Source organism: Haliotis rufescens, unplaced genomic scaffold (genome assembly GCF_023055435.1).
Source record: "Haliotis rufescens isolate VD_foot unplaced genomic scaffold, xgHalRufe1.0.p SCAF_53, whole genome shotgun sequence".
NCBI classification, from domain to species: Eukaryota; Metazoa; Mollusca; class Gastropoda; order Lepetellida; family Haliotidae; genus Haliotis; species Haliotis rufescens.
In genome coordinates, this window is record NW_025964257.1 from 913,502 (window position 1) to 930,367 (window position 16,866).

At 42.8% G+C, this 16,866-nt stretch overlaps 2 protein-coding genes across 7 annotated transcripts in view; both read right to left on the reverse strand.

The window, feature by feature from the left end:
• Positions 1 to 16,866, reverse strand: part of LOC124119526 — a 114,356-nt gene that overhangs the window by 72,795 nt on the left and 24,695 nt on the right. The gene's annotated exons all lie outside the window — the stretch shown is intronic.
• LOC125371678 lies at positions 33 to 10,342 on the reverse strand. Of its 2 annotated transcripts, none has more exons than XM_048384985.1 (6): positions 10,030 to 10,342; positions 8,377 to 8,525; positions 5,834 to 5,890; positions 5,368 to 5,418; positions 4,290 to 4,349; positions 33 to 1,750 (listed from the first exon to the last, which is right to left on the reverse strand). In XM_048384985.1, the coding sequence occupies exons 2-6, from the start codon at positions 8,489 to 8,491 to the stop codon at positions 1,689 to 1,691; spliced, it is 345 nt and encodes a 114-aa protein (XP_048240942.1). In that variant the 5' UTR covers positions 8,492 to 8,525; positions 10,030 to 10,342; the 3' UTR covers positions 33 to 1,688. The 2 variants fall into 2 exon arrangements, with proteins under 2 accessions (XP_048240942.1, XP_048240941.1); XM_048384984.1 differs by having other exon boundaries at positions 8,377 to 8,522; positions 10,030 to 10,339.

Consider the following 16,866-nt stretch of genomic DNA (forward strand, 5'->3'; position numbering starts at 1 on the left):
ATTGTGTATATATACTCTGCAAAAAACCGGCAAAGGTTTGATATTTTATGCATCATATAAAAATCAACATATTGTAATCGATTGTTCAAAATAGGCACATATCATTGTCATTGACCTATGTTCCATATAGAAGAAATGGAACAGCAGATGTTCAAGGTCATCTGTTCTACATATCCTGTATGGCCACCAGGCTCCAAACTGACTGGCATCGCCGTCCCATGGAAGAAATCAGTTACCGAATTGTGCCCTGGAGAACTGTTCACCCATTCTCCCTGCAGTGCGTGTGCCAACTGTTGGATGGTCTGTGGTTGTTGCTGATGTGCTTGCAGTCGTTGATCCCGTGCATCTCATAAATGTCCGACTGGAGACGTGGAGGGCCTTGACAGGATCTGGATGTTGTTATTCCTATGGGAGGCTGTTGTCAGTTTTGTTGACTGTAACGCTGTGCCGTTAAGTTCCGAGGAACTTGCACCAAGTCGATTCTACCAGTGCAGGAAATGGTTGCCCTCATCGGCACAATTCCACCACCACATCAAACCTTGACGTCGCAGTCGACGATGCAGCTCCGTCAAAATGACACCCGAACTGGTCATCTAGCGCGAATACCTTCAGCGCGTAAACAGTTCCTCAGTATGGACTGATATCTTACGCATCCCAACGATTTTATTACCAAACGAGTTACGTTGAACGTGCATGTCATATTGGTGTGTTTCGGCACCAGGCTCTCACGTGGTTGCGTTTTTCCATCTTGTCACCAAATGTCTGCAGTACCTCATTCCACACTAATTTCCACACAAATCAATCCCAATCCATGCAGAAATGTACACATTCATGTTTGATATAATTTTGTATGGATGTCGGCAGCACTGTGACAGAATTTTACGATTTCTTTTTACATTTGCGTTTCTTTTTTTGCAGAGTATATGAACTGTATTTTATTCCTCACTGGCGAAACAAATGCAAACAGCACACGTTGTATTCATATGTGCGATGCACAGCTTTGACTGAATGTTTGTGATATGATCCTCATAAAACTGTATCTGTGCGTTTGTCCTAACTTGAAAAAAAGAATCGATTTTGTCACACGGTTTCTGGTAGGTCCCCAGCACTCTATTGTTTTTTGTTGTATGAGACGACTAAATATGGGTCGGATGGATAGGACTAGACTGGACTAGTCGATTGCGTGGGATGATACCGGACGGCGTTGGACGTTGCTCATGATATCAATCACTGGTTTGCCTTGACTTGATGTAATAACAGGCCATCGTGATACAGAAGGAAAATTGCTGATTATGCATACACAAAAAAACACTCATTTTAAAATTGTATAAGCTGCATTTGTACAGACCTGTGTGGGATACACCAATTACAAAACTACTACAAAACCACATCGGCACATCCCTTATTGTAACTCGACAACATCCTTTGGTGCATTGTAGCCTTTCCTCTTGTATCCCATTATCATCTACATTATCGGTTTATTCTATATGGGCACTACGTATGTATACATCAATTACGTCAACCTAAAAGGAAGACCTGCATATAGTCAAAAAGATATACATTGTTGACGTCAAATCTTAAGGCATTGTAGCGTGTCGATTCTCAATTTCTGACGTCTGTGCACTTCCTGATGTAGTTGATGGTGCAGGTGCTGTGCAGTAGATGCTGGTTGTGAGATTGTCCTGGCGTTATATGGGATCGAGACGCGGGGGAGCGGCTCCACCAACTGGAGGTGTCGGGGGACACATAGCTGACAACAGAGAAGGACAATCAGTCATTTAAAGGTAGCAGGTTTAATTAATGAGTGAGTGAGTGAGTGAGTGAGTTGGGTTTAACGCCGCTTTGAACAGTATTCAAGTTATATCGCGGCGTGTCAGCTTAATGTGGGAGGAAAGCCCGAAGTGATGCAGGTCTCAGACATTTACCACTTCGGTGAAACCCACGAGCACGGGTATGGTGCTGACAAATCTAGAAACATAATTGGGTCGAACCGGGATTCGAACCCACAATTATAGGTTTCTGGCATGCCCAAGGGACGCAACTCTGCACAGCGAATCGCGGCGCCTTAGACGACTGGGCCACCCGTGCCCCCGCTTAATTAATGGACCCAACATCCTAGGGATGGGAAGGCACAGCTTCAAAACATACAAACCGAACGGACTTACTTTAAACAGTAAATAAATCTCTTTCAGGACAGCTAGCAGGTTCAGCCCACAATTTATGGCGGCAAAACACGAGGCAAATACATTATGCGGGGCAAAAGAAAGTACAGTAAAATACGTTTGTAACGAACACGCCTATAACGAACTGACGGATATAACGAACATATTTTTGTCCCGGCCATTTGCTGTTTATACTGCTGGATGTATGCTGGCCTTAAACTACGGTTATAAGAACTCAAATTCGTGGTCCCTTTGAGTTCGTCATAAGCATAGTTTACTATTTTCAATTGGAAATTTGATTTGACCAAACAAAATAACGTCATCAAAATTTCACTACCATGGAAGCAGTCGTCAAAACACTGCAAACGTTGTTTTGGTAGATGCATGTGCAGCAGCAAAAATAGCTGCACACTTTTTAACGGGAACCTATATAAATACATCAGTAGTTCTGGTATCCCTGGTGTCTGGAAGTGGTTCTGCGCATCCGTGCGGTGGCGGCGGCGGCGGTGGTGGTGGCGGAGGAGGGAGGAGGGAGGAGGAGGAGGAGGGTTTTTTTTGGTATTGGTTGGTAGGTAAAGCAATGATGTAAGCGTTCTTTCGGGAGAGTGGGGTGGCCCTGAAAAGGGCCGTTGGAAACCAACTGGAAACCAACTAGTCAAGGCTTTACCTACCAACCACAACCGAAAAAAAAACCTCCTCCTCCTCCTCACCCTTCTCCCTCCTCCGCCACCACCACCACCGCTGCCGCCGCCGCCGCCGCCGCCATCGCAACAACCATCGCCGCCGCCTCCGCCGCCGCCGCCTCCGTCACCACCACCACCGCCGCCGCCGCCGCCGCCGCCGCCGCCGCCATCACCACCTCCACCAACTCCGCCCCAGCCACTTTTTTCCGCTTTGGTAAAATGAAACTGGTGGATTTTACGTGCGCTTCTGTTCCTTATTTTATCGTTTACGAGCGCTTCTTATGTTCTCCTTCTCCCCTGAACCGGATGTGACGCCCTCTTGGAGGCGCACGCCTCTCGGAACCGAAAATATCGCCATCTTGGATGCGCACGGCCTCCCGGAACCGGAAGTGACGCCATCTTTGATGCGCACGCATAACCCACAATGTCCCTCTTCGCGCATGCGCAGAACCACTTCCGGATACCAGGGTACGGTCTCTAAATACTAACAGAGATGGTATAACATGCAATGGATCGTTGCCAAAACATCACGGGTCTAGACAAAGCACAACATCTACCGAAGGCAAAAGTGCTTCATTTTAAGTTTTAACAATATTGAATTTCTTATTCAATACATATTCATGCAGACATCTCCTCAACTTTAAGGCCGTGATTCACATGTTAATGCACGGCGCACAATTTGGATGTTTGCGTGTTTGTTGGGAGCATGACACTCATACACGTGTTGTTTTAATGTGAACAGAACACAATGATTGTTAAGCTATCAGGTGCTTACAAAAAACACCTTGATTTAACCGTAATAACGCTTACGCAAATCCACGGCGTGCTGAAAATCAAGGTTTTACAGCGCCTAAACAATGAATTTGCCAGATGCCTATCCGACAAGAATTGGTTACTGGGGATCAGGTAAACCCCGTCATGTCAACCGTACAGGGTAAAGGGTGCTTACTTGTCTGCATTAAGAGTGTTTAACACTTTTATGTATTGCCTACATTCTATATTATTTAAACTGATCTGCGTTAGATTTTATACCGCGATCCGGGAGCAATGTCAATATTATGTCACAATGTCATAAAGCCTGACATTGGACCACTCTTGATCCTGCTACAACGAATGTGTATCTTAGCGACATGTTTTATATGACATTCTAAGCCAATTAAAACAAATTCATAATTGGTAGAAAACAGCTGATATTAACTTGTGCCATATTGACATTGACGCGAAAAAAGCATGCGGCTTTTTGCTTCTAAGCAGGGTATTAGGGATTTGTTCTGCCTCTCAGAAATCCACGTGCAGCCTATTGTGCTCGTGGCGGGGTATGAGGCATTTATTCTCCCAGCTGAGCAATTAATTTCCCTCCAAGGCGGGATACACATTTTAACAAGATCACGTGGACCAATCAGATCTCATCATTCTGACATGGAGGTATGGTAAATTATGTTACCTGTGATTGCCTCCCCTGTCGGGCTGTTGGTCACGCCTTTCAGCTCCAAGTCGTCTTTTCCTGTAACAGAAAGGTGGTGGTTATTATACGGTGTTCATCGTAATGACTAATGGCCTATAAAGAGTGTCGTAGCCCTTGTGTTAATAATTATGCTCCACTATGCAAGCTATCAAGAAACCTACGGCCGCAATGAAGGTTGCCGTTTTATCGTCAAAGATTTAACGCCGGGAGTATTCTGAAATCGGATTATAGGTTAAGAAAAGTATAGTGATTTAAGAGAGGAACCTGGAGATTTTCCAAATAAAGTTAAATATAAAACCGTAATAAAATAACTGGTACTAAAACATCTGACACACACTATTAGGGATTGTTCTTAACCTGACATTTTCAGAAAAGAAAATGAGGAAGAGGGGTTGAAAACCTTTATAATACAAGATATGTTTGATCTTTTCTGTAATCATTTTAATGCAAAGCAAAGGGGGTCATTTTGGTCCCAGTAGGGGAGTTAGCTGATCCTAAAGGGAGTGTTTTGAGCCTGGCTAGGGGAGTCATTTGAGCCTAGGCCCATATGACTCAAGAGTCAAATTTAAGGGGAGTCGTTTGAGCCTATAACACCGGGTCTTTATATAATCGAGTCAGGGTCATGCACAGTGCGCACACATTCTAATCGGGTACCTAACGGCAGTAGAAGAGACCTACCTGTCTGATCATGTTAAGATCTCAGGTATTCCCTCTGTACTAGACATTGTTTAAATGTAAAATCCGTGTGAGCAGATTCAGTTGTGACCTCAACTTTGTGAACGACTTGAGGCGTGATCTCAACTGTGATCTCAATTTTAGACGAGATCTCAGGGGTATGAATATTACTAGGTGCGATACCAGCTGTCTTAACAAATTTAGATAAGATCTCAGCGGTATCAATATTTTAGGTGAGATATCAACTGTCTTAACAACTTTAGATGAGATCTCAGCGGCATGATATTTTAGATGAGATATCAGCTGTGTAAACATCTTCAGGCGAGATCCAAACTATGTGAAGGGCTTCATATGACATCTAAACTGTGATATAACCACATACCTGATCTCTCCACGATGTCATCGCGGCTGATTCGATAATTCTTTGCTGCCCCTGGACAAAAAACAGAGCATTCGCACAATGTACAGCTTATTACAATCACCAGAGCTTCACACAATATCAATCAATATTATCACGTTGTTTTCTTACTATTTCTCAAGGGCGGTCAGGTAGCCAAATGGTTGAAGCGTTCGCTCGTCACGCCGAAGACCTGGGTTCGATTTCCAACACAGGTACTATGTGTGAAGCCGATTTCTGGTGTCCCCCGCCGTGATATTGCTGGAATATTGCTAAAAGCCGCGTAAAATCAAACTCACTCACTCACTCATTCATTCGGCACATTGAAGGCACTGAATGTAGTTCTGGCAGGACGGGCAAAGCTTCACTCAATGAGTCTTTCCATTATGTTTTCAAATAGAATATTTGTTAATCACAAAACAAAACAAAATAAATATTAATTCATACTTACTAACTTGAACGGTGCTCTCAACAGAAACTGAGCTCTGTGGTCGTGGTCGTTGTCTACCTAGAAAAAGAATTGGTCAATTGTTAATTCTATCATTGTCTGATACATATATAAAGTAGGAATCTTTCTTTAATGATGTCCTCTGGTCTCTATTCGGAATATAATTATAAAATTTAAATGATTAGATGTAACTTTCCACTTGAAAAGTGAAGGGGTTAATGTGCTTTCTGTTGCGCTAGACGAACTTTACAACCACCGTTCACACTTAACTATGGAGGCACAGAGGGAAATCACATGTGTTTTCTATACATGTAGTATTTAGTGAGTGAGTGAGTTTGATTTTACGCCGCTTTTAGCAATATTCCAGCAATATCGCGGCGGGGGACACCAGAAATGGGCTTCAAATATTGTACCCATGTCGGGAATCGAACTCGGGTCTTCGAGCCAACGCTTTAACCACTAGCCTTCCCGATCTCCCTCAATAGTATTTAACTTTATAGGATAAAGAAACTACGCGCTCATCCGTAAGAAATCATCATATTTACTATATATTCCACTGATGATGAATACAGTTTCATGGCATCCCACGACCACTCTCCATTTTAATTATTGGTTGTTAAGCCTGAGTGTTTGTACCATGAGTCAATAATTTCACCCTTACATACCATTTCTCATAAGAGCGAAGTAGAACACCATGTCTAAATAATATGACTATATTTTTCGAGATTTACTTTCATACCTGTTTCATTATAATATGTCAAGGGCATCTATCTTTTTATCAAATACAACCATCTGAAGGGGAAGGGATTGTTGTTGCCTGAGAGAAGGAAATACTATCAGCAAACCAATTGTTAATGGCAAGAGTTATAAATATTCCCCACACCCTCACTATCAACGAGAGTACATAAGTGACTAGTGACTAGTGACTAGCCTAGTGGTCAAAGCGTTCGTTCGTCACGAAGACAACCCGGGTTTGTTTCCCACATGGGTACAATGTGTGAAGCTCATATGTAGTGTCCCCCGCCGTGATATTGCTGGAATAGTGCTGAAATATTGCTGGAATATTGCTAAAAGCGGCGTTAAACCACGCTTGCAGACTCATTTAACAGCTCTTCCTATTGATTTAGGGTCGGTCGGTTAGCCTAGTGGTTAAAGCGTTGGCTCGACCCGCCGAAGACCCGGGTACAATGTGTGAAGCCCTTTCTGGTGTCCCCGCCGTGATATTGCAGGAATATTGCTAAAAGCGGCGTAAAACCATACTCACTCACTGACTCTCTTTTAATGTTCACTTCAACGGTGGTCGTAACCCATAAAAACATTAACTCGAAGTCACACGTTTTTCTCATGCCGGCGTCGAATCCGGTTGAATCATGAAACTGTCACAACACTAAAGTAAAGAATCCTTCATGTCATACAATGCTGCTTGGGCCTAAAAACGGTAGTCGTCCGTCAGTCAAGGTGTTACCGTTGACAATCACGTTGGACCAGCAGGCTCATTCTCTGTAAAACTATAGGTCAGTGTTGAACAACATCATAGATCGGGGTTGTCTGGCTCCCTGCAGCTTGTCAGCGGGACAGAGACTGTCAACAATTACTTTGGCAGCTACTGATAGTAACCGCGACGTAGGCCAAGCTCAGACGCCTCAAGTTCGGAGTGGAGAGGTAGTTACTTTGAATAACTATTATTTAAAAGGGGTCACTAATAAGACATACAAATGTGAAATAAATAACAGAATATGTTCATAATAGAGTGTGTTGAGGAATATTTTTTTTAGCGTCTTTTCTTCATTTGAAATAAACCGTGAAACAAACAAGTGAATAATTACTTCTTTGATAGGAATTTAGAAGTTGGAGTACTAAGTAAGGATAAGAATTTATGGATGAACAACTTCTTTATTACGAGCGACGTTTCAGTGTAGGTTCCAACACCGTTATCAAGCAAGTGCTAACGGTGTTAGAACCTACACCGAAACGTCGCTCTAAATTGCAATAAAGAAGTTGTTCATCCATAAATTCTTATCCTTACTTAATTGAATAATTATACAATATTGATTTCCAAGAAACCACTTAGTTGGGTCCATGCACATGATGCAATGGAGGTATGCTACAGGTTGCGATGGAATTAAAACATCGTTGCAGGGTCAAACAACATGTATGTGTTTACAAGCGTTATTATGAAGAAGTTAAGAATATGTGTATTTTAATTTGGACCTCTGTAATAATTGCCACAGTAGGATTTCGGAACGATGTACCTATGTGTAATGACACGTGTCAAAACACGGTATAAAGCGTTCTAAGTCATTGTAAAATGGCGATTAACTTCCTGTGGTTAAAATTTGAGGTCGTCTCGCTGTAGAATCGATACCTTCGTATTTTAAATTGAAACCTCGTGCAAAAGTGTTCGGTGCCAAATTATAAATATTGATTCTATGGTGACTACAAAGTCAAAGCACAGTAGGTTTTCTTTTAGGGTTTAGTTTTGTGAGGTCGTGTGCTTTGGGTATACAATATAAGTCCTACAACCAGTACATATAGTCAGTACTTACGAACAACCCTCCTCCGACGTCTGATTAACAGAGACACGACGACAACGACGATGACGATGATGACGACTATCACAGTCACACATACAGCAATTGCTATGACATATTTTCTATCCATGGTTCCGTTGGTCCACTGCAGGAATCAACTTCTGCTAATAATACAAAGAAGTAGTCTGCATGTTATTAAACAGTTAAGCATTTACGCAAATTCGACCTCCACACGGTACGCTCTAACTGACAAGCCCTTCTATTACGCAATGACCCTGATAAACAAAATGGAACGTGCTTCATCGGGGGGGGGGGTGGGGGGGGCAAATTTAAAAATGATTCAGTTGAATTCTAGGATGCACTCCATAAAATAATATTCACTTTGCTCTTTATGCAAAGATAATGCTTGCGATTTAACAAAACCCTGGGGATACGCCTTCTGAAACAGACAAAGAGTTTCTTCTGCCATTTAGGCACCTAAGCCCATAGTACAATGCAGATTGGATATTGACATAAACAGCTCTTCATGAGAGGAAGGCATTACGACTTTCAATGTTGACATTTCAGAATTGCATCATCCAAACTTTATTACGACATGTGCCACTTGTGCGGTCGTAACAGAATGCATGGCTTATTAAATAGGGGTTTAGGTGGTGTGTTACCTTCATGTTTTGACTACTTGTCATCGTGCATGGATGGTGCGGATCAGTCCTCTTGTTTTCAATCACTGTTGTTTCTGTTCAGGTCAGATATGGTTAGAGTTTCACTGACTACGGCGGTAAACAACATTCACCCACTTAATCACCTTTATATTAGGACTGTTCTCATCTAGCGACACATTTTATTTTTCACCAGATTTAGTGAATCTAGCGGATTAGAGTGTTCTTTCGGATAGGAGATAAATTGGACAGTCCTGAATCTTGAACTGAGTCTTGGTTTCTCTTGATAAGTTCATTACTGAAACAGTTGAACAGTTTAGATACGAAACACAAGTCCTATATCCCCAACTGATCAATATCACAGACGTCAGCAACCTTTGTTTAGCAAATTAAACATGCAAAACAATCATGATGACCATGTGTTTGTAAATTACACCCACATATAAGATGTTCCCTCTTATCAAGACACTTACGGCATGTGAAGCATGACATATGTGCACGTAATTATTTTGGAATTTTACCAACACTCATCAAGGGCCCGGTTCTGTAGTTCCGCGGCCCTTAAGAAGGATGATAAACAGGACTATGCAATACGAGCTCAACCCGCAACAAGGAAGTAAAATGGTGATATTAGATCGTCTCACAGCGGGGTTGATCAATAGAGGCGTGCGGGTTACTTGGAGAACTCTACACGCTGGTTGTATTGTACGCTAGGCCACCCAATGTATGCATATCAATGTCTTCACTCCACAAAGATGAAACTGGGTCGATTTAAAAGACGGCGTGTTCTGTTTTCCATTAGGGAGTCATCCTGTCCCGCCTCATAAACGCACCTTTCCCACTATAGCATGTCGCCCATCCCACTATCCCAACTATAGCTTGTCGCTCGTCCCGCCTTTAACATATAACAAGTCACATCTTTGAATGTGTCGCCTATAACATACCACTACTTCCTGAACATAAACTCGTTATCCTGTCCTATTCAACTTGCGGCACATCAAACACTTACCTGCCGTGTGTTTTCCTCTATATCCTATCAACGACAACAGAATATTCCTTTAAACAACATCAGACCATTTCCATAGACAATAGCGGAATATCCATAAAGAAGCCACAAGTGTTTCACTGCTCACTGTTGGCAACAAAAGTGTATACTTTTAGACAGCGCAAACAGGATACACTTAGACAACAGCACTGTATCCCTTCTGACACCCGCAGGGTATTCCTTAACAGTGTGTTAGACACAAAAAGTCTCTTCACTATCTCTCAGTTACGTTCGGTTCTGCATCAGAGACGACGTGACCTGTTCGCGCACAATATATGTAATGCAAGTATTTGTGAGATACACTAAAATCACGACACGTTTATAGCATGTCGCCCGTTAACTTTCCACTCTATAAGACGTGGACCATCTGACTTTCCTCTATAGCATGTCGCCCACCACACCTCCTCCTCTATAGCATGTCACCCATTACACCTTCCCCTGTATAGCATGTCGCCCACCACACTTCCCCCTGTATAGCTTGTCGACCACTACACCTTCCCCTGTATAGCATGTCGCCCACCACATCTTCCCCTGTATAGCATGTCGCCCACCACAATTCCCCTGGAAAGCATGTCGCCCATCACACCTTCCCCTGTATACCATGTCGCCCATCACACGTCCCCCTGTATAGCATGTGGCCCACCACACCTTCCCCTGTGTAGCATGTCGACCACCACACTTCCCCCTGTATAGCATGTTGCCAACCACACTTCCCCTGTATAGCATGTCGCCCATCACACCTTCCCCTCTATAGCAAGTCGCCCAACACATTTACCCCTCTATAGCATGTCGCCCACCAAACCTTCTCCCGTATAGCATGTCGACCACTACACCTTCCCCTGTATAGCATGTCGCCCATCACACCTTCTCCTGTATAGCATGTCGACCACTACACCTTCCCCTGTATAGCATGTCGCCCACCACACTTCCCCTGTATAGCATGTCGCCCATCACACCTTCCCCTGTATAGCATGTCGCCCACCACACCTTCCCCTGTATAGCATGTCGCTAACCACACCTCCCCCTGTATAGCATGTCGCCCATCCCACCTTCCCCTGTATAGCATGTCGACCACTACACCTTCCCCTGTTTAGCATGTCGCCCACCACACTTCCCCTGTTTAGCATGTCGCCCACCACACTTCCCCTGTATAGCATGTCGACCACCACACCTTCCCCTGTATAGCATGTCGCCCACCACACCTTCCCCTGTATAGCATGTCGACCACCACACTTCCCCCTGTATAGCATATCGACCACCACACTTCCCCTGTATAGCATGTCGCCCATCACACCTTCCACTGTATAGCAAGTCGCCCACCACACCTCCCCCTGTATAGCATGTCGCTAACCACACCTTCCCCTGTATAGCATGTCGCCCACCACACCTTCTCCTGTATAGCATGTCGACCACTACACCTTCCCCTGTATAACATGTCGCCCACCACACCTTCCCCTGTATAGCATGTCGCCCACCACACTTCCCCTGTATAGCATGTCGCCCACCACACCTCCCCCTGTATAGCATGTCGCCCACCACACCTTCCCCTGTATAGCATGTCGCCAACCACACCTCCCCCTGTATAGCATGTCGCCCACCACACCTTCCCCTGTATAGCATGACGCCAACCACACCTTCCCCTCTATAGCATGTCGCCAATCACACCTTCCCCTATATGGAATGTCACCAATCACACCTTCTGTTACGGTCAAAATAACGTCTCTATAATAGTTTCTATTTATTTTTCCAAATTATTAAATTTGTCTTTAATTTTCATTCCAAATTTAGCATGTAAAAGATTATTATTTTATGCATGCTTCAGGAGTTTAGGCAAGGAAGGTTACTCTGTTTAAGCTGCATGCCATGCATGCTTTTTAGTTTCTGGAGGGAGAGAATGAGGACCCATGTGGTCAGTAACAAAAAAGCAAGAAGTAAAAGTTAGAAAAGAATATGGGTCTACCAAAATGGTATGTTGTCATGCATTTGTATTTCTTCTCCATTGTCAATATATTTCTGTAGCAATGTTATTTCCCAAAATGTTGTATTTGTAGCTTTTCTGAGTGAGTGAGTGAGTATGGTTTTACGACGCTTTTAGCAATATTCCAGCAATATCACGGCGGGGGACACCAGAAATGGGCTTCACACATTGTACCCATGTCGGGAATCGAACCCGGGTCTTCGGCGTGACGAGCGAACGCTTTAACCACTAGGCTACCCGACAGCCCCGTAGCTTTTCTGAAGTAATGATAATGTGTTCAGTTTTCAATCACTAATGTATATATTCTTTCTGTGCAAATGCTCTTGCAATTATTTGTCACAATTTAATGTCTTTTGTCAACTTTTGTTGTTTAAGTAATTGTCATTATTGTTATTGTTCTGTTTACATATAGAACTGCAAACTTATGATTGTTTACTTTTCCTTTGCAGCCAATCTTCCAATTCAAAAGAGGGTATTTATTGATAATTGATGATAAGATGAGAATGAGAATGCAGATGGAAATGGAAATGTGAATTGTACTTTTGATCTAGGATGAATTGACATTTATTGTGATCCTAACACTCATTGACATTTTGACCCTATCCATGAGAATCAGAAATGAGAAAGCTAAATGAGAAGTTTATCAAAAAACTCATAAACTATGGAAGAAGATAATGCATCGCTATTCAGTAGTATTACTACTAGAAACAGGAAAATGACTGAAAGAGGGATGCAGTTTGAGCAGAAACAGTACATGACATTGCAAGATAAGTACTACAGTGTGAAAGAAGAATACTAAATTTATGTTAGATGTTAACGAAAAGACATTATATGACCAGAAAGTTGACATAGAAGAAACTCCTGTAATAAGACAATTTAAACAAAATCTTGAGAAATGGTTTCATGATAACAGTGTTGTAAGTGAAGTAAAATCTCGCAGTGCAAAGTCTTCCTTAATAAAACTTAAACATAAAACATAAACAAGAGAGGGCAGAATAGTTAGCAAGGGCTTCCACGTCAAGAGACGTAGGAAGATTAGACGTGGAGAAGCTTAAAATTCAGATGGAAGAGAAAGAATTGAAGTTGAAAACAGAAATAGCAGCAATAGATGCCAAGACTAGAGTAGTTGAAGAAAATGAGAGGGAAATCGGTGAAGAATTAGAAGTCTTATCTACACAAGGTGAAGATGCACAACAAACACATGTCAAATCCCAGCCAGTGGAAAATTATGTCAGATTCGCTCCTCAAGAGGAAAATCACTTTCCACCCAAACAGGACGTTGAAGATCTGAATATGATTCACGTGAAGAATGAAATGCCAGGACAATAAGCCCCTCCTGAATTCTATCCAAGAACTGCTCCTCCTCAAGATGTATACAGAACGAACACAACACCACAGTATCAACCTGACCACTACTACCCACAAACATATCCTGGTGTCATGACAGCTCCAGGCAATGGATACCCAAGTCCTCTATTGGAATACTCATCGGTTGTCAAACATCTCAAACGACCTCAAGTGGAAATGAAGCCATTCAGTGGGGATCCGATCGGCTACAAAAGATTCACTTGACAGTTCAGAAGTAATGTCCTTACCAACACTGAGGATCCTGAAGAAATAGTTAACTATTTGGACCAATACACGAAGGATGAGGCCAATAGGAATGTAGTGGGTTACAGTTATCTGGATGGATATCACGCATATCAGGCAATCATGAATGAGTTTGAAGAACGCTATGGTAATCCAGACATCATTGCTCCCGCATTTATCACGCGAGCAATCAACTGGCCATTGATCAAACTGGACAATCCAAAGGCACTGGACCAGTTTGCACGTTTCCTCACAGAATGTGAAAATGCAATAAAGAGCATACATTCCATGAAGATTCTTTATTACCCAGACAACATGAGAAAACTCGTAATAAAGCTGCCATATCACTATCACGATAGATGGAGCAACATTGTACAGAACATCAAGGCTCAAGGTAGAACCATTCTTCGTTATAAGAGAGTCAAAAGAGGAAAATGATCCAGTCTACGGTAGAAAAGCCTTCAGTGAAATGTCAACGACACCAGATAAAGGGTTCAAGTCAAAGCCAAAGGTCATGTCTACAAATCTGTCTCAGGATGATCAACAAAGGAGTAGTGAAACTAGACCCACAAGGACACCAAGCAAAGTCTAGGCTCCACTATCTCCATGTATCTACTCATGGATGAGGGTCATGGACTTGAATAGTGCAAACAGTGGCAAGGAATGGAACATGATGACAAGCTACAGTATCTAAGGACAAAGGGACAATGTTTCCGATGTCTACACTATGGACACAAAAGTTTGGACTGCAATGCAACCAGTTACTGCAAAAACTGTGGTCTCAGACATCAAACAGTCCTACATTTCAACCGCAGCAAGTCTAAGGCTCAACGTGACAGTAGACATGATCGACAGAGAACAAGCAAGGAAAGTAGTTCCAACACAGTGGGTTGTATTGGAGCTGGAGAGGAAGAATGTACCATGGCAATAATTCCTGTGATACTGAGAAGGAAAGGAAGTAGTCACGCTATCAGAACCTACGCCTTTCTTGATCCTGGAAGCAGCATTTCCTTCATCACTGACAGCTTAAAACGGAAGTTAGGATGGGAGGGTAAAAGATTAAAGATAACTCTGGAGACCATGGGACATCCACACTCTATGATAACCTACAGCATCAACCACCTGGAAGTAAGTGATCTGACAGGACAGAACTTTGTACAGTTGCCCAAGCTCTACACAAAAGATAGAATGCCAGTGTTGCATTAGCATATTCCAACCAAAACCGATATCGCTGGATGGCCACACTTGAGAGGTGTTTCCCTTCCTCAGATTGACTCTGAGATAGGTATACTAATAGGCAACAACGTTCGAGATGCCTATTCTCCTCTGCATGTGAAGACGGGACCTCAAGGAAGTCCACATTCAATTTTCACCAGACTGGGATGGGTAGTGTTAAATGTGGTGAGACATACAGATGTACAGAACAGCTTCACTGTCAACAGAGCTGATATTACTTCTATAAAGGGAATAGAAGAGTTGAAGAAACTTGGTCAGCTTGTCCAACAGTCAATCAACTATGACTTCCCAGAACGAGTCATCGATGACAAACGCCAGCCATCTCACAATGATATCAGATTTATGGAGAAGGTCAAAGGAGAGTATAACACTAAATGATGGACATTACACAATACCCCTTCCATTCAAGAGTGACTCAGTCTGCCTCCCAGACAATCACTACCAAGCCTATAAGAGACTGATGAATCTGAAACAGAAGATGAAGAGAAATGATGGATTTCTCAGTGACTACAAAGACTTCATGAATAACATCCTGGAAAAGAACTATGCTGAAAAGGTGTCTGATGATGAACTGAAACGTGACGATGGAAAGGTGTGGTTCATTCCTCATCATGGTGTGTATCACCCTCACAAACCAGACAAGATCCGAGTGGTGTTTGATTGTGCAGCTACACATCAAGGAACAGCACTCAACAATCTACTGATTCAAGGCCCTGACTTAACCAACAGCCTCATCGGTGTATTACTGCGCTTCAAACAAGAGCCTGTTGCCCTAATGGCTGATATAGAATCTATGTTCTATCAGGTACGAGTCCCACGAGATGACAGAGACTTCCACCGGTTCTACTGGTGGCCAAATGGAAATCTTCAATCAGAACCTGCAGTATATCTCATGTGTGTGCACTTGTTCGGAGGAGTATCATCGCCCAGTTGTTCGACAGCTGCTCTTCGCCAAACTGCAGAAAATAACAGAGAAATGTTCAAACCTCTCAAAACCGATGTCATCCTCAGACCTTCTACGTAGATGACCTGCTGAAATCATTTGAGAATGAAGACATAGCTAAATCTCTTGTAACTGATGTGATTGAACTGTGTACAAGGGAGGTTTCCCTGTTACCGAATGGATTAGTAACAGACACACTGTCGTTGAGAGCATACAAACTAATGCGGGAGGAAAGAGTCTTAAATCTATCGACCTGAAATTTGATCAACTCCCTGTCGAAAGAGCTCTTGGTGTGACATGGTCAGTAGAGAAAAACTGTTTTCAAAACAACACTAAAGTGAAAGACAAACCACCTCCTAGAAGAGGAATACTCTCCATGGTCTGCTCAGTATATGACTGTATATGATATGTGTCACCATATGTCCTAGTTGCAAAGATCCTGCTGCAGAAACTGTGTAGAGACGATGTAGAATGGGACCAGGAAATATCTGGAGATGACAAGAAGATATGGCGAAAGTGGTTGAATGGTTTATCACATCTCAACAACATAAAACTACCCAGATGTTTCAAGAGAGAAGAGTTTGGATCGGTCGTCACCTGTCCACTTCATATGGTTTCCGACGCCACTGATCATGGTTATGGAGTAGTTACCTATCTACAACTAATCAACTCAAGAAATGAAATTCATGTCTCCTTCGTCATGGGGAAATCAAGAGTAGCACCTCTGAAACGAGTGACTATACCGATGATGAAGTTTTATATTTGATGCATCATTTAAAAATCAACAGATTGTAATCGATCGCGATTGTTCAAAATTGGCACATATCATTGTTATTGACCCATGGTCCATATAGAAGAAATGGAACAGTAGATGTTCAAGTTCATCTGTTCTACATGTCGTATATGGCCACCATTAGAGTCCAAACTGACCGGCATCGTCGTCCCATGGAAGAAATCAGTTACCGAATTGTGGCCTGGGGAACTGACTGTTGGATGGTCTGTGGGTGTTGCTGCCGTGCTCGCAGTCGTGGATCCAGTGCATCTCATAAATGTT